General features: G+C 52.0%; 2 protein-coding genes across 2 annotated transcripts in view; one reads left to right on the forward strand and one right to left on the reverse strand.

Annotated features, from left to right (window-relative positions):
• Positions 1-159: 159 nt before the first annotated feature.
• Positions 160-10,915, reverse strand: LOC144160151 (uncharacterized). The gene is made up of 3 exons (XM_077691748.1): positions 9,699-10,915; positions 3,103-3,319; positions 160-366 (listed from the first exon to the last, which is right to left on the reverse strand). Exons 1-3 carry the CDS (start codon positions 10,913-10,915, stop codon positions 160-162), a joined length of 1,641 nt encoding a protein of 546 aa, XP_077547874.1.
• An 8,785-nt stretch (positions 10,916-19,700) lies between these two features.
• The window catches only part of LOC144160152 (ABC transporter G family member 23-like), a 31,210-nt gene continuing 26,718 nt past the window's right edge, over positions 19,701-24,192 (forward strand). Inside the window, exon 1 of the mRNA XM_077691749.1 lies at positions 19,701-20,543. Coding sequence (XP_077547875.1) covers positions 19,701-20,543 — 843 coding nt within the window. The remainder of the gene's footprint in view (positions 20,544-24,192) is intronic.

Here is a 24,192-nt window from a genome sequence, read left to right on the forward strand (position 1 = left end):
GAGAGGCGGCAGACAAAATGGGCGACGACAGAAAGAGGTTAAAATGAGTTCAAAAAGTTGGACAAACGTGTGTCTGGATGCATGGTAATCGAATAGATGGCCTCCAGGCATTCCTCTTGTACGACGCCTATAGGCACTCACACATGCATGCACGCCGCCTCATCGTGAACAAGTGCGTACCTTATTTGAGGAGTCGTAGGCGCAGTCTCGGTCCCTCAAGGCGGAGTCTGTGGCGCCACCAAGCACGCGACTACGAAAGCGCGCCTCGCGGAACCGCTGGTAGGTGGCCAGGGCGTGTGAAGGCAACACCTCGGGAGCCTGCCCTCTCTCATTGCTGCCCTCGTAGCGGTCGAACGAGAAGCGCACCTACGCAGAAATGCAAACATCGTTGATGAGCTGGGCTCGGTTCTGCTTGCTCTTACTCTAACAGAGCAGTCCCGACGAACGCGGTTCCTCACGTATACGTTTACACGCACGCACACACGCACGTACACACACACACACACACAGATAGAGAGAGGGAAGGAGGGAGGGAGGGAGGGAGGGAGAGACCCGCCGCGGTGGTTCAGTGGCTAAGGCGTTGTGCTCCTGAGCACGAGGGCGCGGGTTCGATTCCCGGCCGCGTCGGCCGCTTTTCTGATGGAGGCCTGGTGAAAAGCAAAAACGCCCGTGTGTACGAGATTTCGACGCACGTTAAAGATTCCCAGGTGGTCAAAATTAATCCGGAGCCCTCCACTACGGCACGCCTCATGGCCTGCGTTGCGTCGGCGCGTTAAGCCCTACAATCAATCAATCAATCAATCAATCAATCAATCAATCAATCAATCAATCAATCAATCAATCAATCAATCAATCAATCAATCAATCAATCAATCAATCGATCAATCGATCGATCGATCGATCGATCAATCAATCAATCAAAGAGAGATAGAGAAAAATCATTTAAAAGCCTGGTTAACTGATTAGGTGATGGACAGCAACAGCCAGCCGGTGGCCAGCCGGTTCCGCGTGACTCTTCTGGGTCGGCAGGTCCGAGCTGCCCAGCGCTTTCTCCCAGAGCGCTGAGGGGATCAAGGGAGACGGGTCTTCAGGGCGTGCCCTTATAGGATTGTCAACGGTGTCCTTCGCACCACATGCAGGGCAGTTAGGTGACGGATAAAATCGGGTGAATATGGTGCACTATATGGAGCGACGGGAGAGTGTGTTCGTCTGCAGGCGCCACAGACGTTCTTTGGCGTTAGTAAGGTCCCGATGTGCGGGCGGATACATTCGGCGGGAGAGGCAGTAGGGAATGTGATTTCTTGATAGCCTTATAAGGTGTCGTGGGCTGATCGGGCTCCAAGTAAGGGGACGAGGCTTGGTTCTGCTCGGGTCGTGAGCTCTCGAGCTGCTTTGTTGGACGCTTCGTATCCCCGACCCTGTATAGGCAGGAGTCCAGATCTCGGTGGTAGGAAGGTTTTGAATGATAATTTTGAGTGCCTGGGGGGAACAGTCCATTTGGCAAAGTTTTCGATGGCTGTTTTTGAATCTGAAGTTATGATGGCAGGGGTCGGCCGGTGAGCTAGTGCCAGCGAAATCGCCGCTTCTTCTGCCGTTGCCGGATTGCGGGTACGTACACTACGGAATTGATGGGTGGAATGTTCGGGTCATATTATAAAACCATCACATCATAAGCGTCGTGATGCCTGTAGTCGGCCGCGTCCACGTATACCATTTGATTGGGCATTTCGCGGTTAGAGTACGGGCTCGTTGTTCCCTGCGCTTTTGATTTTGCGCCGGGTGCATGTTTCACGGGAGAAGGCGAATACACACGCCTATAACTCAGTGATTCCCGAACAAGTCGCTGCAGAGAACGGACCACGGAAGGAGAACGGAGGCGACACTACGTACCCGCGGCCGACAGTTAGCGCATCAATTGGTTTCAGCGTACTGCGCGCGCACCGTGGTCAACGGGGGGAATATCCTGAACGTGGCCAGGCTTGAAGCTGTAATGTCGTCCAGATAGTTCGACAAGTTCGAAAAACCGAGCAAGGCGTTAATAGAGAGTTATAGCGGAGCGGAGAACCGGTCCCGGTACGGTACCCGGTAGGCGACCGGCACTACTGCGCGTGCGCGGAGGAGAAAAAACTCTAATGAGAGCGTCACGTTGCGCCATGGGGGGAAGGAAGGCGCACGCTGATACGTGGTCCTCACGACGTGCACTTGATTCTTATGGCTCATTCGCGAAACCACTGAGTCTATCCGCAGTGGACCATGCATGGCGCAAGAAAGTACTGCCACGCTTGCAAAATCCGTTTAGGAATCACAAAACCGCTACATTGGCTGCTCTCGCCCTCTCCTGCCTCCAACTCTGATCGCGGCAAGTTGCTTCGAGGCGCCAGGGGCTCCCGTTGGCGTTAGCCTCACAGCACCGCGCTGTATGCGGCTCGTTGGAGGACAGCCCGGCGGGGAGCGGAATTCAGGGAATGTCGAATTTCGCCTCTATCACACGCCTCTAGGAAATGGTAATAAAGGTGTCGGACATACCGGTGCTTGAGTGCGCGCTGGGGGTGGACACAAGCATTCGAGTTTCTTTGTGAGAAAGCGCGAGTTGTTGCACCCGGAGCTAAGGGGGGATAGCGACGACCGCTGTCACGATGTCGTATCACTGAAGACCTTTGACCGTAGTGGTTTCTAACGGACATAGGTTACTTAATAAGCTTGCGGTGCAGCTTGTTAAGAGGCTAATTTCTAGTGTTGTGCATTTCATTGCCTCCCCACTGGACACACACACACACACACACACGCACACACGCACACACGCACCCACCCACCCACGCACGCACGCACGCACACACACGCACACGCACACGCGCACAAGCGCACACACGCACACACACACACGCACACACGCACACACACACACACACGCACACGCACACACGCACGCGCACGCACGCACGCAACACGCAACCCGCAACACACAAACACACGCACAAACACACGCACAAATACATGCACGCGCGCATACCCCGCTCGCAAATAACCCAGTGCTCCAGATGTCAACTTTATTCCAAGCGCGGCAAGAAAAGAAGAAAAGTAAGCAACAGAAGCCGGTCCCACCTCGATCTCCCGGAGGTGGAGCAGGGCCGTTTCACGCGTCACGTGGTCCATCCAACGCAGGCGGGCCAGTTTGTCCTCTAGGGAGCTCTTCACCAGCGCCGCGACGGAGCGCATCGCCTCGAAGTCGAGCTGGTTCCGCAGCGCTGCGTACCGTACGTACTCGGCGGCATCGTCCGTCAACGCGTCGGCGAGGACGACCCGCGCGCACTGGCTTTCCCTGCGCCGCAAAGAGGAGGCGACAGCGCAGTCAACAGAACCCCGCTGGCTGGATGAACAAGTGGCCGCAGCCACTTAGCACCACGTCATTTGCGCGCCGTCGATTGGAAGCAATATTTTGCTATCATCGCCGCATTGGCACCACCGTCAGGCTCAGCGCAACGGGACACAAGGTGGTTATGGGGGCCTTCCATGCACCTGCTAGCATAAATATGCCCGCATCTCCGATGCTCTTGCCCTTACTCGCAGGATGTTTAGAATTGTCCCTAGTACCATTGTCCAACATGTCCCAGGGTAGTGACCATCCTTTTCGTTGAACACGACGTTAAAAAAATTGGTCTACGTTTCCTTAAATTAGAGCTCGCTAAACACGATGTTAAACAAATTGGAAGAAGGCGACAAGAGCAAAACACAGGCGCTCCTTCCCCACTTGGTTTGTACGTTTCCAGGTGTCGTCTCGGCTGCCGCAGCGGAGCGTCGCTCTTGAATCTGTATTACTGCACGGTTTAAGCGCTTGCGCTCTGTTAAGTGCAGAGCACTTTAGGGTCCCGCCTTGCCATTGTAGCTCGTTCGCTGTCACACTGTCTCGCCACCGCCGCAATCAGGCGAGGTAGCGACGTAACGGACCCAAACAGGGGCTCTGAAAAACGAGAGGTTCCTGTTTGAACCCATTCCCATTTCATCCTTCCCGCTTGTTCCCTCCCGTTTCAACCCGGCGCAAATCGACCTTCCCCATTCACCCTTTCCCATTTCGCCTGTTACCATTTGAACCCGTTCCCATTTGAACCTTCTCGTTTGTTCCGTGCCGCTTCAACCCGGTACGAAACGCCCTTCCCGATTCGTATTTTCACATTTAGCCCCTTTCCGGAATAGCGAACCCAGTTTCGACTCGGGTGACTCGGAGCGAGGCGTGCAATTTTTGAAATTATACTTACGTCCGACTGTATTTTAACCTCATAAAAAAAAACACGTTACGGCTGGAGTAGCCAAAGTATGCAGACGCCCTATGAACCTGCAACCCTTTCGCGATGGTCCGTTTTACGATACGCGGCGCCAATAAAAAACAACACGTAGATTGCTGCGTTATGTCCGACCCCGTACAGCGTTGGTGAAGTACAGCTGAAACCAGACCCTTCCGTCTGCTTCTGCGTTGGTCGAGCAGTCTGGAACGTGCTGTTCGCATGCGTACTCCGCGGCAGCGGTGATAGTTCCAGCCCCTAGGGTTGCATAGACGAATGCACATGCATCGTATATGCAACACACACAAAAAAGAAAGGACGAGAATTAACAAAATAGAACCTTTCCGCGGTCGCAGTGCCAGTTTGTAGCGCCCGGACCTCTTGCCGAAAATGAAGTTGGGTGTTTTAACAAACGCAAGTATTAATTTATGAGGTGTAGTAAAGGACTGCTGTTTTATTTCTACGCAGGAAAAAGATCTCGCGAAATATAATTACCAAATCTAGCAAACCACAGAAAAAAACGTATTTTATGAACGCGGTAACTATTATGAATCAAGCCAGTGGTTCGGTCCATGAAACACATGCGGTGTATATTGCCATAACCGTTCGAAACTCCTGAACCGCTGGCGCTTGTCACACATCTCCCAGTTGTTTAGCCCAAAGAAAACTGCTGGTACATTTGAGCCAAAATAATGTGAATAATCGGTAGCCCCTGCGTCCATTTAGCTAGGAACACCCGTTGGGTCGTTTTTTACGATAGGGACCGGGCGGCCGTTGCATGGCACTACCGTCGCTTCAGCGAACAGCGCCGCCCGTGGCGAACCGCTCGTCAGTGGAATGTCAGTGGCGGTCAGCGCAGCGTAGTTGTGCATGGCTTTCTGTCTTGTGGCTGCGGTGCGGCTTGCAAAGCGTAGAAAATCACAAGGACTTTTTTCAGATCTGTAAATCTTGAAAGTAGAGGCGACCTTTCAGAGGCATACCATGTGTGTAATTTACGTCCATTCTCAATAATTACAAATAGCAGACGACGTTCAATGCGCCAAGCTGGAAGTCGAGCTGGAAGTGCGAGTCCGTTCGTTCGTGCAGATCTTTCGTGCCTTCATGCAGTTTGGCGTATCGAGGAATAAAATGCAGCTAAAGGCTCCTACAAAGCCGGTGTGTGCAGCCGATCCAGGAATACTGCGGTGCTAGCCTTTGGCAGTTGATGACGAAATGGCGTCGCGCACAAATGAAAGTTGAGGGGTGCCTTCCAAGATTTACCCCAAAACAGAAATTGTGATGGACGACGCTACGTAACTTCCTTAACTACGGTAGAAACATGTTTAATTTCACAGAAATACGTCTACTAATCATCGGGAAATCGTTTTTAGAATAAATACCATTATAGTAAAACGTTATTGATTGTCGTGGAAAAGCATTGCTTTACAAGACTTGCAAGGTTGCTGTCTAGTTGGTTAATGGTTTAAAAAGATCAATTCCTTCGTGGGCGAAAAACAAGGGACAGGAGGGTGCCAAAAACCTGCCATCAGTTTCACAGCTGAATGCTGGGGTCGAATTTTTCAAGCTCCCACCTACGCTTGAAAAATCGTGCCCTTTTCCGTTGAACGCCGATGATGGTTTATAGTAAAGCTTTCCCGTGTGGGTTTCCTGGAATTTGCCTAGCTGAGCGTTGACCAGCACGCAGTTCGGTCTTTTGATCGCAGCGTCTTTGACTTCGATCCTTTCCTGTTCTATTTCGTAACGAAGAAAACTTCTTTTACGTTCAACCATCGTGGTCGTTAGATGGAGGGCTGGATGACTTTGCTGTTTAATTTTGCGCTTCCATGCACCCCTGTCAAAATCCCAAGTGCTTCCAGCGTGTCGTAAATGCTTCTGTGCTGGAGGACTAGCGTTGATGCACCTCTATTTGAGGCAACTAGTCTTCACAAGGCATTATACATTTTAGGTAATCGGCAGATATCCTTCACCATTAAAAAACGCAGACTGACGTCAACACTGCCACATTTTTTAACTGTGGGTGCCAGCCTTTGTTCCACGCAGATGCTAAAATGGGACCGGGAGGAGGAATGGTTTGTAGCTTTGGCTGTTGGGTGGTTGAATAACTTTGGCTCTTGATAAAATGACCACTACAACGTGGGAGTTCCGCTTCGGCTCTCGGGCTCTCATGCTGTCACTCAGGACCATAGACGGCATTTTTATTTTCGGAGGGGGTTTTGCTGTGTTTTGCCGAAAGGAACAGTAAGTCTCTTGTGCGCGCTGCCTAGAAAAAGTATCGGAGGTGCTTTGAACTCCCAAACCCCCCTCTGGTTACGTCTCTGCTATCAATCACAAAAACCGAAGGCACAAAGCCTACGGTGTGGGAATGCGACCTTAGCGCGTTTCCTCACGTTCGGCTTCACCGCATTGCTTGCTCCTCCCGGGAAGTTGCTTGGCGAGACGTCGGCGAGGGAGACCTACCTCCTCGCAGAATGGGCGTCGTGTAGCCGGTGAGAGCGCGCGGAATGCAAGCTCAGGAAGTTTGTGCTCGGGAAGCGAGGTGACAGGACACGCCTGGCGACCTCCTTCCTTCGAGGACCGGGAAAAAGGAGGGCGGCAATGGCTGCCATCGGCGTCTCAGCGAGCAAAGGCGAGCGCGCTGAGGCGCCCAGGAGATGCCTTTTGTTACGGTGAATCGACGCAATCGATTTCCTTAAATTGCCAGGGCGAGAAAAAAGAACCAACTAGCCTGCATGCTCTTTGTATGTTTATTATCAGTAATAAATGTTAATGAGCGAAAACACTCGTCGCTTCCTTTGATCCGCCGAGTCACGGCCCGCCGCGGCTGGCGCGAGATAGCTTGCTAGCTGCCCGAAACGAGAAGACAACGGCTGATTAAACACGACTCTCGTCGCCAGGTTTGGTATAGCATGGGGAAAGTACCTGCCCAATTTTACTACTATAAATCCCACAACGGTTACAGAAAGAAAGTGTAAACTGCGGCGACGTTTCCACGGTCACACGGCAATCGATCTCGTACGTAACTGCCTTTCTCTTCAAAGCACACGTATCGAGGTATTCCACCGTTAATGCTGGCGTGGAAACGGTAGTCATTGAAACCAGTGAAGATAATTCGAAGTGGTAGAATCGCTAGAAGTGGTAGAATCCCTACTGCGATCGCGCGGAGCCAGGCGCAGAGCGCTGCAAAAAGCGCTTATGTCAATGTAGCCCTTTCCCAAACTTAGAAGCAACAAGTTTACGTAGCCGTTAATTCATTGAAGAAGAAATTTATACTAATAATAGTTATTTCATTCGTACTTAGATCGGGTGGAGCCAAGCGTTAACTCAACGCTGCAAAAAGCGTTCATATCATTGTAGCCCAACACCCAGTTTAGAAGCGTCCTACAAGTTAACGTGGCCGTTAATTATTGCATCTAAGAACCAAACACACCTGTCTAGACTTTCTTGTAACGCACATATTTGTTCACAAAAACACCAAATATTCAAAGCACAGAAGCAAACGCGATAAAAACAACGGAAGGCTGCGTAGTCCAATGCGCCGGCACATTCCACCAATGATGGGAATGCCGAGTGGTGGCGCCACCCGTAGCGACAGAAATGGCCACCAAAAAATTCCCCCGCATTTCCCCGAGGAGGAGAATGTGAAAGTGCGAATGCACGGTTGTCGGCCCGCTTGCGGCGCTTGCGCTCGGCCCCCGCAGCCCACCGCCTCGCTGCCTTCTCTTCCAACTCTTCCATCGGGTTTGTAGTATCACGTGTACACCACGCAGTTATCAAGCCGCTATAACGCCGCTGAGTCGCCAACGCACGCCGCTGACGACGTAGTTTGAATGCGTTAAAGATATAAGGCGCGTCACTAACACTGATATCAGCGTCGAGTCCGTGGCTTGGTCGGTAGAGCGTCGCGCTGCGGCCGCAGAGTCCTCGGATCGAAACCTGGCGCCGGATGCTGTTTCTTTTTTAAATATAGAGGAGCACTGCGGACGCCGACGCCGCCGCCGCCGCCGCCGCCGGCGGTGGATGGTTTGGGGTCGCTTCTAAAGTGCATTCGCACTTAAAACGACGCGTTCAAAACTGCGCAGTAAAGCTCCGGCACGTGCTAGATGAAAGCAAGCACAAAAACATGGCCGCCATCCCGCCCTGCGAAAGTGGATGTCCAGCGAAGCTTTTGTAAACCACTCCATATGCTGATGTGGGGGGTATGAAATGTTCCTCGTCGTCTCGGCGGGCTCGTCACTTGCGTTCGGCTCCTCTGGCGGCAGAGCGTGACGCATGCGCTCGCCTTCGAACGACGCCAAAGGCCCTTTTCGCGAGCAGCTGCAAACCTAATCATTAACAGGTACACATAGGGAGGTCCCATTGTTCACAGGCGCGTCATCAACTATCGCGCGATTTTGATGCTTGTTTTGTGGTGTTTTAACGAATATTGCTTTCTATGCTGTATGCCTGATTGCAAAGAAAGATTGCCCTGGGCTTCTCTGGCGGCAAATGCTGGGTCCTAGCTGCCTAGCCTGACGCATGCACTCATTGTCTTGGGAGAGAACTGCTGGATCCTGCCTGGGTTTTTTGTTTACGGCACCAATTTTTCCGACTAACGAGAGGCTAACAGCTTCGCTGTAAAGAACAGAATTCTTGCTCGTGCTGTTGCAGGCAGAGAGCGCGCCAGCACTGCGAAGGCGGCAAATCTGAATTGCACGGGACAAAACCTTTGTTCAATTCATCGAGAGGAGTGTGACAGAGAGGGGAAGAGCTGGGGGGTGGGAGAAAAGAACGGATGACGGCGCCACAGTCCCCCTGGCGGATTTATCACTACTCTGCACTTCCGAGCGCTTTCACGCTGAGTGAAACTGCTTTATTTTTTTCAAAGCTGCTTCCGAGTGACTCGCCAAGCAACGACTCGTATGTTTCCATCCAGCTGAATTGTTACAGCAGTTTTATACTGCGCTCTTTATCGGAATACCACTTCGAATAGAGAAATGCCGTAGATTTCGTGTCTTTGGCTTTCATCAGATAAAAATAGGTGCCTGTACCTACAGCCACTTGCTTTCGCATTTCTCTCCGCTGAAATGTGGATCAACCGATATTCTGTTTTGGTAGGAGTAAAAACAAGGTTTCGTGCAGCACGGCAATGTTTCTCAACAGCTGTATAAATTGATTGATTGATCGTAGGGTTTAACGCGCCGACGCAACGCAGGCGATGAGGTGCACCGTAGTGGAGGGCTACGGATTTATTTTGACCACCTGGGGATCTTTAACGTGCGCCGAAACGTCGTACACACGGGCGTTCTTGCTTTTCGCTCCCATCAGAAAAGCGATCACCGCGGCCGGAAATCGAACCCGCGCCCTCGTTCCCAGCAGCGCAACGCCTTAGCCACTGAGCCACGGCGGCGAATAGCTGTATAAAGTTGCCACGCATATAGTTACCTTCTCTTGACGGCTCTTGTGTCGAGGTGGGCCCTGACAGCTGCTGGTGTGAACACTCTGACGTGTCGGACCAGCCGGTAGCCGAGCAGGTTGAGAACCACACGGGGGCTACTGGCGTTTACGAACCGCACTCGTGGCTCGATGAAGGCAGCCACCTCAGCGCGCACTGGCTTCGCGTCCCCCATTAAGTGCGTCGACGACGACGACGCTGCACCAGTACGCCCACGGGAAGACTCCAAACGCTGTTGATTGCGCATATCACTCAGCCGGGACTCCAGATCGGCCACAGCCGCCGCCAAGTGGTGAAGCTGCGAGTCGTTGCTCCGCAGCGCCAGCATAGCGTCCAACACGTCTTCAACTAGCGAACTTTTGTGCTCATGCTTCACTTGACCGTTGTACGGCAACACGCTTTCCTCAGACAAGGGCGCAATGTCCATGAGCCGTTGCAACCTGTTCGCAGTCTCCCAGACGTCCGGAAGCTTCATCTCCGTCTGGTCGTAAGGCCATCCACCAAGGCCGGTCACATTGAGAAGCGCGACCAAGGGCTCCTTGCCCAGCCAGCTGATGGTAGCTTCGTCGACGCAGTCCCTCCAGAGTCGTCTCGCCGCTGCCACGACAGGAAGGTCCGGGTTGTCGACGGCCTTGAGGAAAGCTAACACGTGCGTCGCAGTCAGCTGCGCGAGCTGCTCGTCCGCCGTGCCATTCACTTCACTCGATGCGCACACGTGGTCATAGAAGTTCCGACAGGGGCCCACGCCCGCGTCGAGTGAACGAACGATGTTTTTCACCTGTTCGTAGCATGAGGGACCTCTGCAGGAGGCCCGCTTTGAGCCGAGCAGCGTTCCCAGTTTTTTGGACACCAGGATAAGAGACCCCGACCTGTCGTTAGCAGCGCCCCTCTGTTCATTCCAGATGACGTGACGCCTGGCGTAAATTACGAAACAAACGGCCACCACCACCAGAGAGGCAGCCACAAGGGTGATGTAAGGTATGCTGTGGGTAAGCTGGTTCTTCACGAACGTGTCGTAAAATGGGCCGTCCTGCCTCACCATTGTGCGGGGTGAGTTAGGCTCCGACGTTGGACTTCCTGTTTCCCCCGTGCTCGTCAAAAAGGCGATAGACCCGTTCGAGCTTGAGCCGACGGCGACCGCGGCAGAGCTCGGCAGTTCCAGCGGCTGCGCGGTTGCTTCCAGCGTAGTGGCCGTGGTGGGCCCCATGGAACGATTTGCTGAAGACCTAGGGGTACTTTCGACCAGGAGATTTTGCCCTGTTGGTTCGGAGCCACCGCTTCTAGTGATCCCGGAGTTTATCTTGCTTGGTTCATTTTTGGCGCTCATTACTGTTATTGGTTGCGGGTCGCCACGCCACGAGAATAACACGTCTGTGCCATCGGGGGTGCGAACACACTTTTGCAAAGAAATTTGCGGTCGGCGTATGGGCAAGCTGCCGGGGTCCATTTCAGGCCGTTCCAAAACAAGCGGTGGTCTTTGAAGTGACATCGATGGCAGCTGCGCTGGCGGCGAGAACCATGTCCAGGGGGACGTGTCAGGCGTTTGCTGAACCGAGTCCCCGACTGGCGGCAGCGGCGCCGGATTTTGCGAAGAAGGGTTTAGCATCCGGTGGGATTTACTGCGCCTGAAGCCATGAGTGCGCAGACGAAACCGAGACATCGGCCTCCTGTTTCTATGGCACGCGGGAGGCTCGACTTCGCTGGACGTGCTCTTTTCCGAACCACCGATGTTTTGGATGCTGGCTGTCGCTGCAAGGGAAGCTAGTAACTCGACGTTGCTGTGAGGCCCGAAGCGCGCCTTGAAGATTTGTGTGTCCACTTCGTCGGGAGCAGGCTCGTTTGGCGGCATGGCAGAGCGGCGCCCCAGGCGTGCATGGAAAAGTGGTTGCTGGTCAACCTCGACTGGCCCAATCGGCAGACGCAAAGCGTGCGTCGGCGCTTCGTAGAGACCCACATACCCCTGTTCACTGTGCGGCATGAGTGGTGGTTCACTTTCTCCTGAATAAGGATACAAAACGTCCGTATCCGCGTCTTCAATCTCCCAGAAACTGCGAGGGAATGTGGTATGTCCCTTTTGCTTGTCTTTTGTGCGCCTTGTCTCCAGTTTTAATGCGTCCTCTTGTTTGTGTGCCCCCATACTGGGAACTGGCGCTGTCTCCTCGCACTCCGGGCTGGCAGTTGTTCTTGCAGGGTCCCCGTCCGCTCCTTTTTGCAGACTATGTGGCACTTCATCGAAATTTCGTGCCGCAGGAGTTTTTGGTGATGGGAACTCGCTGGGCTGATGACGTACCCGCTTTTTACTTCGACGGCTCAGTCTGGCTTTTGGCGGTGCCGTGCTGTGAGCGGTATCCACCAAGTCTTCGGGGACGTGTTCCGCTACGGTCGATGGGCTTCCCACTTCCCTTCTCTCGTCCGAGTGCCAGCCATCAGCGCTGTTTTGTTCTTTGACCTGATCCTGCTTCACCTTGAAATTCTGAGCGTCATCTTCCCTGGACGTTTCTTCGGGAGTAGAAATTGGTGAATTCTCATAAGTGGCTCTCAGAGTTTTTTCGGGCAGTCTCCGTAACCTCCGGGCTTTCTTGGCCGTCGGTTGTTCCGTCATATTAAGCCGGACCTTTTCTCTCGTCTTGGTCATCGATTCTCTTGTGTCTTCGTTCGGAAGGTATTCTTCAGGCAGTTCTTCTATCCCTTCATCCATGACTGGTGCGTCGCGAAGCAGTCCATTGTCTCTGTGAACAGGGGGCAATCCGCCTCCGCCACGGGGATCGTACAGCCGCCGCGTTTCCGTGGTCACTTGTCCCGTGATCGACTCCAGCAGAGAGCACACGTCCCATACGCGCGCCAAATCAGAATCCTCCTCTTCAAGTGTGACGTCCGGCAGGGACTTTCTGCGTAGCGCGGCAGACGCATAACCACGGACCACGATCGATCGTTTCGGGCTGTGGGAAATCGACCGGCGCATACGTATGTTGTGGGCAGGTTCCAGCGGTAATGATGGGGTCCTGGCGGGACGCTTCCACGTACGCGGCGACCGACCCACCGGTTGGGATGAATACCTGAGCGGCGAAGGTGGTGGCCTCGGATAGTTTGATCGTCCATCAAATTGTTCTATGTCATCATCCCTGACGTTGTGAAGCAAACGCATGTTGGCCGAGTCCCGTTGTCTCCGCTTCCTTATCCGACTTTCAAAAAAGGGGCCTCTGCGTCGTTCTTTGGATCTGCTTGTTCTGTTTGCGCCTTTGCGAATCAGCCTCTCATTCCCTTGCTCTTCTTGGCACGGGGTGCTACCTCGCGGGGCCATGCTTATTCTCTGGCGAAGAACCTCGCGCGTGGGAAAAATCAGGACAATTTCAGGCCTCAACGCCTCGCCATGGTCTCGTATGGGACTGCTGTTTGTCTCGAGGAACTTCAGGTTATGTGCCTTGGACACATGCTGGCATTCGTCGCCTCGTTCTTCGGCCAGCTCAGCATTTGGCAAAGTTTGGAGCGTGCTATTTGACAGGCTGTTTGAGTCTGATCTGCCCATCGGCGATGCAACTTGAGACAGTCTTCTTTCATTTTGGAAGTCTGACTCACCGGGTTCTGCAGCGGAGGGCCGAGCTGTCGCTGAAACCACTGACTGGTGCTGACCGATGCTGTGCCGTTCGTTGGGAGCGGCTAATACTGGAGGCGCTGACCCAAGCAATGCGTAGCTTTCCCTTGAAAGCAGGACCGTCTGCGCAGAGGAACAGGCGTCGTACACCGTTGCCTCGACTGAGTACCCGTCACTTCGTCGCTGCTTCGAAGGACTTGATCGCACGTTGTCGGCACCGCCTTGGACGAGGGTGACAGGCGAAGCCTCGGGAGCGCCGAGGGCCATTTCGATTATGAGTCTAGAAGACTTAGGCGAGCCGAGTGCTCGTGGCTCAGACATAGCTTCGAAGGACGTGCGAGCTCGCGCTCGAGTCGCGCGGGCTGTAAACCTAACGATGATGCGGGCTTAATGATTATGATGATGATTATGGTCCCCTAAACGCCCCTTGTGATGGTGATGCTGGTAGTGAGACCTATTTCCGTAAGATGACGTCTACCCATTGGCTTGGAGAGAGAGAGAGAGAGAGAGAGAGAGAGAGAGAGAGAGAGAGAGAAAGATAGAGAGAGAGAGAGAAGGAACTTTATTTCAGCCCAAACTGGTAGAAGGAAGGAGGTGACAGGGAAGTCACCTAGCCTTCCCCGGAAGGGCCCTAGCGGCACCTTCCGCCAGCTGGACGAGTAGTTGTTGTGAGTCGGGGTGAGAGCTAAGCAAGGCGGCCTCCCATTGCTCTTGAGTTCTGATGTTTATTGCTCGATTAGGTGAACGAGGCTTCTGTGGGCGTGCCCATATGATGTGCTGTAGGGTGGCCTTTTCTGCACACCACTTGCATCTGTCGGAATACGTGTCTGTGTAATATCGGTTGTAGAGAACGGGGTTGGGGAAGGTGTTCGGCTGTATTCGTCTCCACGCAACCGACTGCCATCTGTTGAGGGAAGAGTGTGGTGCAGGGTACTTGAGGCGGCTCAACCTGTAGTGGTGCATAATCTCCCTGTACGTGGCCAGCCGGTCTCTGCTCCCCGTGGATGTAGGCCCGATGTCTCCGTCGAGGTCAGCCTGGTTGCCGAAATCTCGGGCTGCCTCGTGAGCCAGTTCATTCCCCGGCAGGAACGAGTGCGCTGGGGTCCAGAAGGCGAACATGCCTGCATCTGTCGCCAATAAACGTCGAAAGAATTTGGACCACTGGCAGGGATATTCGTCCCGCCAGGAAGTTTCTTATTGCCGCCTTGGAATCAGACACAATAATTTTGGCTTCCGTGCTAGCTATTGCGAGCGCAATAGCCGCTTCTTCCGCCACCTCAGGATGCGTCGTCAGGATTGTGCCCGAGGTCAGTGAGTTTCCTTGCTGGTCCCGGCCGAGGCAGGACAAAAACCTGGAGGCTGGTCCCGCAAAATGAGTGCTCCCTCCGAAGACTCCTGCAGGCGTTGGTTCTCGCGCGGGCTGAAACGAGTACCTGGCCTCATATAATGCCCCGTTTACAGCGACTTGCCCTTTCTGTCCTATTCCTGTCAATCCAGCCCGACTAATCAGATTAGATAGGTTAACATTTGGTTTCTGAGAATTTGACAACATGCATTGAGCCCCTGAGGGTGTGTATTGACACAGGAGTAAAAGTGAAATATTGGGAAATATATAGTGTGAATAATGAAGGTCCGCTTGGACGATGGTAACTTGTGGAATATGAAGGGAGCGTTTGCCTTGGAAGGTCCCGGCGATGCCCACTACGGGAGGGGCAACGCTTGCGTCGGTGTAAACATGCCAGCTTCATGGGTGCGTTTATTAATTGTGCAATGATGTGGGCTGCGTCGACTGGGCGGGCGTTACAATAAACACGATGCTTGACCGTACAGTACGTGACCGACGGGCAGCGCCAGGGAGACAGAGGCGCTGGGTGGTCGTAGAACTGTCGTGGCTGGGGATTGTTTGAGGCGATTAGAGAGACCTTCGTGATTGAGTCATCGTTTATGAAGGGATTGACGTGCCCTTGAATGATATTCTCCAAGGTGGTGGTGGTGGTGGTGATGTTTACTAACCGGTGGATCTAGCCTTGCGTGATATGCCGGCAATTGCTCCCCCGATCAACACCTTCGTGCCGCTATGCGCGAGAAATCACCAGGAGTGACCGAGGTGTGTGTGTCACTTAAAAATCCGAGGATCAGGCGCTAAATGTCTCTCCTGGCTATCCAATGTCCCATAGAAAAAATGATGTCATCCAAAGAGTCATGCGGAGCGGCTCTCCTTCGAATTTCCTTAAACAAAGCTAACCTCTCCGTCGCATGCTCTCGGCAGTCCATAAGAAAATGTCCGATGTCCCCTGTGACACAACACGTTGCGCACAGAGGTGAGGAGACAAGGTTCAGTTTATGAAGCCACGCCGGTGTCCAGCGACTGCATGCCGAAGGTTTTCCAACTTGGTCTGTTTTGGTATCCCGCTGTCGTTGCCAAGTGTGGCTAGGTGAAGAGGCTGGATTGTTCGCATGAGCATTTTGATCAGCTCTGTGAGTAAAGATGCTGTGTGGGTGACGGTGCGAATGGCGACAGCTCATGCTAATGCTTGGGTTGCCAGATTTGCTGGCAACCCAAGCTGGCAGGCTTTGCTCCTCCAGATTTGTTGGAGAGGCGATGTGTGATATACTTTTACATTTAGCTTTCAGTTGTTGGAGCCGTTTAGGCGGCTATTTTTGTTTCCAATTGTAATGCTGAGACAGAGATGATGGCGATTAATAAACTTTATAGACCTGAGTTGCGGTGGAGGTATTAGCGCACCCGCTCGGTGGGTGGCGCCCTTAGTCCGGGATGGCAGGTACCGTGCTGGCCGTCCGTGCCTTTTCCCCCAATCGTCGCTGATATGAGAGGTCTGGGGTGGTCAGAAGCTCCAGTGTTCATAGGTAGACTTGGGGTCAGGGGTGAGGGTTGCGGATTGCTGACACTCCCATACCAGGTGGTACAGGGTGCCTGGTAGAGGGCAGAATTTTAACGTGAAGAAAAATTAAATTAGGAAAACAGACAACTGCGGAAGGACGTCCTTGCATTTTTCGTCACTGGTGCAGTGCATTACACCAGAACAATGCGGTGTCCTCTGTTAGGTGGCAAAGTTCTTCTAGTAGGGAGGGGTTTTTATTATACGGCTATAGCCTTCCCTACAGTATAATCAATGGCGCAAAGTTTGGGCCAGTGAAAGTGCCAAGGCTACATGCCAGCCGATAACCAAAATTGTGGGGCAGTGTAGGTATCAAGGCTATAGTCTTGCCGATAGCGAAAATTTTGGGACTGGGAACGTACTAAGGCCATGGGCGGAAAATTCGGATCCGGCAAATTTACAAGGCCACCTTCCAACCGATGGCGATAATATGGGGAAGCGAAATTGCAAGGGCTATCGTGCAGGGGATGGCGGAAATTTTGGGACAGTGAAAGTGCCAAGGCTATAAGTCCAGCCGATAATGGTAAGTTTCGGGCAGCGAAAGTACATAGGTTAAAGTCCAGCCTATGACCGAAATTTCGGGGGCATCCAAAGCACCAAGGCTCCAGCCTATGGCGCAAATTTTGGGGCACTGAAAGTGCCAAGGCAACGACTGAAATTTTGATGCAGCGACAGCGCCAAAGCTTAATTCATCTGATGGCGAAATGTTTGGGGCAGCGAAAATAGTAAAGCTGCCACCAAGGCTATAGTACAGCCGATCGGAAAATTTTATGAGAGCAAAAGTACTAAGGCTATAGTCCAGCCGTTAGCGAAAATCTTACGACAGTGAGAGTACTAAGGCTATAGTTCAAACGGTGGCAGAAATTTCGGGGCGGCGAAATTAATAAAAGCTGATGACCAAAATTTTGGGGAAGCCACAGCGCCTCGGCCATAGACTAGTCGGTGGTGTAAATTTTGGGTAACTTGAAGAGAAAAGGATATATAATTTGGCGAATGGAAGAAAGTTTGGAGCAGTGAAGGCTATAACCTAGCCGATGGCCGAAATTTTGGAGCAATGAAAGTGCTAAAGGCTATAGGCAGCCAATGGCTGACATTTGGGGGAGTGAAAGTCCTAAAGCTATAGTCCTGCCTATGGCCGGAATTTTGGGGCACTGAAAGTGCCAAGCCTGTAACCCAGCCGATAGCCAAAATTCTGGGATAGCCACAGCGCCAAGGCCATAGACTATTCGGTGGTGTAAATTTTGAGTCACTGGAAGAGCCAAGGCTATATAGTCCAACGAATAGAAGAAAGTTTGTAGCGGTGAAGGCTATAGTCCAGCCAAAGGGTGAAATTTTGGAGCAGCGAAGGGGCCAAGGTCAGAAGTCCAGCCGACGGCGGAGATTTTCGGCCAGTAAAAGTGCCACGGCTATAGTCCAGCACTGGGGCTCTAGTTCTGCTGATGGCAGAAAATTTGGGTCCTCATTGCCAAGGCTGCCCTCCAACCAATGGCAATAATTTTGGAGCGGTGAATGTACTAAAGTAATAGTACAACCGATAGCGGAAATTTTGGGGGAGTGAATGTATTAAGGCTATAGTGCAGCCGATGACAGAAATTTTGGAGCAATGAAAGTTCTAAGGCTATAGTTCAACTGAGGGCCGAAATTTTGGGGCACTCAAAGTGCCAAGGCTGTAGTCCTGCTGATGGCCGAAATTTCTCGGGCAGCCACAGTGACAAGGCTTTAGTCCAGTCGATTGCAGAAATTATGCAGACTGAATGTGTCAAGCTTATATTCCAATCTATAGAGGAAATTCTGAAGTGGTGAAGGATGTAGTCCACCAAACGGGCGAAAGTTTGAAGCAGTGCCAGTGCCACGGGAATCACGAAATTTTGGGGCACTGAAAATGGAAGGCGGATTCTCCGCTGTGCTTTAACTCTTTAACATCTAACCGACAGAACCACGAACGACAAAATGGCTTACCACATAATGTAAGAGCCGCAGCTCCGAAGCCGGAAGTCTTGGAAAAAGGTGCTATCTTCACGGACGCGTCCCTCGACACGACCACCAACCGCGTCACGATCGCTTGGGCAGATGGGATAGTGCGGCCGAAGCGGGCATTCCTGCTTCATGCAGCGCCGAGCAAATTTCGCTACCGGCTTGAGGCGACGCTAGTCGCAGAAAACTATGCACTCAAGAGTTCTACCAGGTGGTGATGCGCCAAGGCCGGGCCTTCGCCTTCTATCCAGACCGCAAGGAAGCAGTGGAGAGGCTCGGCGGCATACCAGTGATCGAATCCACATGCAACCTCATTAAGACAATTTCGAACAGACTTCGCCTAACGAAACGTATCTCCGTGTGGGTGAACCATGGGCGCTGGGACACGCGAGTGCCATCGGAAACGAGGCCACCCACGCGTGGGCGACGGACAAACTGATCAACCGCTCCGACCCACCACATCCCGTTCCCCTAGCACTGCGCGATCCAGACCCAGCGGACGTCAGAGCCGCTGCCAAGCAAGACAGCAGGGCAAAGCTCCGCACTACAACACCGCACTACTACCGCCAGGAGGACCTCCCAGGGGGTCGAAGTCTAGGTCAGAGTCCAGCGTCAGAGTGTGGACTGCTTTCACAGAAGACGTGAAAGCTTGCAAAGTGGCGGGAACACGTTTCTCGCCGCTTCCGACACCCAACCCCTGATAACCGCCCAGAGACGGCCGTCGTGACATGTTCGTTGTACTTCGCTCTGACGAGGTCCGCAATTTACCGAATGATGTGGGAGTGCCACGGTCTCTTTGTGGAGGGAGGAAACCATCTGCCGTGGAGCATGAAGTCTCCAGGAATGGACATCGCCTCCCTGGGCTGCGTGCACCAGAGGGAGGCGTGTTGCTTTAGACTTTTGCTAGTGCCACTGGCACATACAAGATGATATAGATCCTCCCACCTCATTTGCCCGCTTTCCTCAACGCTGGCATGACCTTGAGCCACCCCGTTTCAAAATAAAGAATCGTCACCATCAACATCCTTCATTTGAATACCGCTTTTAAGGGAAAGAGGAAAACTTTATCAAAGACATCCAAACGAATACACCTCCCACTTTTTCTAGTTAATTTTTCTGGAGTACTGTAACTAGTAGTTAGGAATCCTTTTCTTTTTATAACGAGTGTCGTTTGGCCGATCCCTTTATTGGGTATGCGCCGTTAATAAAGGAACAAAAACACTTCGTACACCTTGAGATCGCCTCTTCTTCGTCATTAACGTTCGTGGCACGCGCCCGTCATCGAGCATCCGCGTCTCGTCCCAGCACCCAAGAAGACCGCTCAGCCTCCCGCCCTCCGCCTTGGGTCACCTACCCCAACGGTCGCGCACCCAGGCACGCACCAGTTAACTACCACCAAGCTGCCCGCAACGCGGTACCAGCTCCCCGGTGCCTCCATTGGCTCGCCGTCCTTCTGAAGCCATCCGCTGCCGATGGACGAACCTCAGGAAGGCAATCCGGCGACGGTCCCTGAAGCGGGAGCAAACATGGAAGCACTGACGACAGCAGTTCCCGCCACTGAGGAAGGCGCCTTCCCCCCCGGAGACGCTGGGGCTCAAGACGGCATCGGGTGCGATGAGCCTGGCGAGCCACCCAAGCCGGCCACATCTAAACACGGCAAGACGGCCGCCGTGGCCATCAGGGGTCTCGAACTGTGGTACGGAAGCGGCAGTAAGAAAGTGGACATTTTCCGGGGCGTCAATATGACCGTGCCTCACGGCGGAATCTACGCGTTGCTCGGGTCTTCGGGTTGCGGCAAGACCACGCTCCTTCGCTGCATTATGGCCCGCAAGCACTTCCAGAAGGGCACCATCCGCCTCTTCGGCCTCGAACCCGGAACGCCCGGTTCCAAGATACCCGGTGCCAACGTCGGCTACATGCCCCAGGAGGTGGCCCTCTTCGGCGCCTTCACCATTGAGGAGACTCTCGGCTTCTTTGCCAGGATCTACGACCTCGGTGCCGATGTCGTTAAAGCGCGCACGGAGTTCCTGGCAGGTTTTCTAGAGCTTCCGGACCCCAAGCGGCTCGTGTCGTGTCTCAGCGGCGGCCAGAAGCGTCGCGTCTCGCTCGCCGTCTCGCTCATACACAGCCCCCCGCTGCTCATACTGGACGAGCCGACGGTGGGCATCGACCCCGTGCTCCGAATGAAGATCTGGACGCACATGGTCGCACTCGCCGAGAAAGAGGGAATGTCCATCATCATCACCACGCACTACATTGACGAAGCACGGCTCGCGTCCAAAGTGGCCTTTTTGCGGCATGGGCAGATTTTGGCCGAGGAAGCGCCTGAGGAACTTATGCGCCGCCACGACACCGACAACCTCGAACAGGTGCGACGAGCTGGCTGTGTACAGTAGCCTCACTAGAGCCTTGTCTGAGGCCGGCAAACAATATCACGGCCGTGTTTCGGTACCGTAATAATAAGATTATAAACGAGCTATTTTCACTTGGGGTCTCAAGCTTGTGTACATCCACATTAATTCTGCCTAACTCAATAAAGGCAGACGCCCCCCCCCTCCCCCTTTTCTCAAAATTTTTAAAAGATACTTGGGACTGGAACAAGAAATGTTCGATTAAGAGGGATCGAAATCTGAACCCTCTTCAGCTACTTATGGCGCTAAGACTGTCAAAATCACAGCCCTCGCTATGCATTTAGCGAAACAGAATAGGGAATGAGGGGCTCGTTGAATGAACACAAACAGGGGTCAGCATGTCAAGAACACCAAGGAAGGCAAAGGGGTAAAGGTGGTTCGTCATTTAATCTTGTTGGAACCGATATAGTTTTTGAAATATTTGAAAGATAGGAAGTGGAGGAAAACATGGTTGCCGGGTTTCTTTTTATCTTCTAAATATTCTGGAATATCTGGAACATCCAAGCTTCTGGAACATATCAACCAATGTAATGAATCACTTAGAAAACTTTTTTTATTCGCACCAGCATGGTTTTAGAAGGCTGTGAAACTCAGCTATCAGAATTCACACATGATATCGCACTACACATGGGTGATCATCTACAAATTGACGCCATCTTCCTCGACTTCTCGAAGGCCTTCGACCATGTCCCACACAATCACCTGCTTGCAAAATTCTCATGGAATTCCCTCAACAATATTTACTTGGATTGAGCATTTCCTGCAAGGACGCGTGCAATATACATCCGCTAACTCTAATGACTGTCCCATTTATCTTGATTGATTGATTGATTGATTGATTGATTGATTGATTGATTGATTGATTGATTGATTGATTGATTGATTGATTGATTGATTGATTGATTGATTGATTGATTGATTGGCAGTGGTATTCCCGGTGTAACAGGACGTGTTATCTTACCAAAAATCTATGTTTTATACTGTTCCTTAATACTAGCGCTGCTCTTAGGCAGGCACAAAATACGTTTTTGGTTACATCTGGTGCCCCCCTGGGAGCAGGCTTATCCCCCCCCCCTGTTATTCTTAATCTACGTCAATGACGTGCCATCCAACATGAAAACTGGACCTCGACTTTTAAAAAATGAGTGCGTCATATAGTACAACGCCATTCATAACATTAGTGATTCCATTGACCTTCAAAAAAAACATACACACTATCGTTTCATGGTGTGAAAAATGGCTCATGCCTGTCAACCTTAATGAGCGCCAATGTATGTCCTTGTCCGTACGCGCTGCTTCACAAATCACTATAAACTTGACTTAAACAACTCGAACAGGCTCCTATGAGCATCTGGGAGTTCAGTTCACATCGTCATAATCATGTGTTACTTACATTGAAATAATATGCGCACACGCCTCACGGACGCTTGGTTTTATACGTCGCAATCTCAAGTCCGTATCGCCCGCTATTAAAAAATTTGCGTATTAAAAAATTAGCCTAAACTGCAATGCGCTTCATCTATCCGGCACCCCCCGCAAGCTTCTTTGACCTACAAATTAAAATCCATCCAGAACCCAGTGGCGGTCCCAAGGGGGGGGCGAAGGGGGCGGTCGCCCCCCCCAAAGAGGTCCTCAGTTTCTTGTTTTTAGTTTTTTTAAGCATTCCACTTGCGCGAAGTTAAATCCCAGCGGGTTGCACCGCATACGCGCACACGCCTCCATGGTTATCACCACTTCAGCAGAATTGGCGCAAGGAGAGGAGCGATTTTTTATTCGCCTGGCACCCCCCCCCCCCCCCAAAAAAAAAAAAAAATCGCCCCCCCCCAAAATTGATCTCTGGGACCGCTACTGCCAGAACCATGCTGCACGCTTTATTATGTCAAACGACTCGCGTAAAACCAGAATCACTGAACTAAAACTGACCCTCGTTCTCCTAGTCTCTAACCACGTCGTATCATCTAGCGTCTCTGCATGCTTCACTCTTTCCACTATCACCCAATAACACCAACAGCAAGACCTTGCTCCATGAGCAATACACTCTCGGTTACAACCACCGCCCAGAATCTCTGCGCGCCTCAACCACAGCAGTATTAATCGCGCACATTCATTTTCGCACAGCTGCGATGACCTTTTTTCCAAATTCAATATCCCTATGTAGCAGTCTCCCCCCACAGTAGTGTTTCGACCGCAGACCGCAAGGCTTTCCTCGAAAGATTAACAAATAATTTGACCTAGAATGTTGTGAGACAACAAGTTAGTAATCATTTTTAGTCATGCCTACTGCTCGCTCACTTTTTTTTTTTTCACTGGCTGTGATTTTGAATATTGAACCACTTGCTTCTTTCTGAGCGTTGTTCCTTCCTTTTTGTACACCCTTTCTTTCCTCTTCTCTCTTTCTTTTTGTAATGAGCTTTTCAAACTGTTTGCCCCCGCCTTATGTAATACATCCGGGCCTTTAAGGTTTCAATAAAATAAATGAAAAGGCATTCGCAATGTAATCGGAAGGCGTGGGTTCGGTACCCACTTTGGACGCCTGTTTTTCTTCACTTTCTTCCCTATATAAAATTAAAATTTTAAGTTCACGTATCATAAGTAAACAAAAAATGGCTCCAATCCCCACTGTGAAGGTGGTTGGACTGCGAAGCTACAAACGACACCCACAATCATTACCCATGCGGCGTCACTTAAATTCACACACGTGGCATGCGCTCACTGCTACCACTCATCACGCTCTTCGCCTTCCTGTCTCACTTCCCCCTTGATCAATTGAACGGAGGTTTGCCCAATGCAATTTAAATTTCCTGCCTTCGCAGTGCTCGCGCGCTTCCTACCTGAACAGCGCGAGCGGGAGTTCTTTTCTTTTTTTCTCGCTTTCATGTCGCACATGCCGGCACTTTACTGCGCAGTTTGGAACGCGACGTTTCTGGCGGGCACTTTTAGCGTCTTTCGAAAGCTGAGGAGGAGGGCGACACCGCGTCTTTGTGTCACCCTCTCACTGCTTCCCCCTCGCTCTTGTTTCGTTCATCGCTGCCGAAGAGCGCCCTCCCCCTCCCCAGACGCTGAATACAAATTTGTCTCCCCCTCCTGCACGTCTGGGTGTAGCTTAGTCGGTGAGACGTCGGGCTCTCGCTCCTCTTCTCTACGTGGTCCCTGGTTCGATCCCTGGTGGTGCCAGAAGTTTATTTGTGCAGCCAGGGCGTAGCCAGTAGCCAGTAGTAGCCTGGGATGTATGTGGAGACAGTAGTAGCCCGGGAGTTTCCTGCTGAAGCGGACACGAAAATTTCCTTGGGTCTACACTGCTTCGCAGTAAAAGACCTAACCCTTCCGCTATGCCTCCCTTGTTGTTATACACTTCCGGCCTTTCTTTATAAATTCAGCATAGAGTTGCTTACAATATACACTAGAGAGGAATCTTGCGCTAGTGTCAATGCGGCTCACATCAAGGCCGTCTGTGTCGTCATGGACCGCCATTATACATCGCGCTCGCCTTAATTTCATCATTGGCTTGGATTGAAACGTCTTAGTGACCGCAAATTTAAACAAAGTGCCACAAAAACGCGAAGAATAGTGTGCAATTATGTAAGTGGAAAATAAAAAAATTGGCCGC

This window comes from Haemaphysalis longicornis, unplaced genomic scaffold, assembly GCF_048455015.1.
Source record: "Haemaphysalis longicornis isolate Haplotype H1 unplaced genomic scaffold, Haemaphysalis longicornis Haplotype H1 scaffold_10, whole genome shotgun sequence".
Lineage (NCBI taxonomy): Eukaryota > Metazoa > Arthropoda > Arachnida > Ixodida > Ixodidae > Haemaphysalis > Haemaphysalis longicornis.

What these genes read in the sequence shown, in the direction of transcription:
- LOC144160151 (XM_077691748.1), bottom strand. Translation starts at nt 10,915, where the DNA reads ATGGGGCCCACCACGGCCACTACGCTGGAAGCAACCGCGCAGCCGCTG. An exon ending in ACAAGAGCCGTCAAGAGAAG is followed by an intron (nt 3,320 to 9,698) that starts GTAACTATATGC and finishes TTTGCGGCGCAG; the next exon opens with GGAAAGCCAGTGCGCGCGGG. An exon ending in TCCACCTCCGGGAGATCGAG is followed by an intron (nt 367 to 3,102) that starts GTGGGACCGGCT and finishes ATTTCTGCGTAG; the next exon opens with GTGCGCTTCTCGTTCGACCG.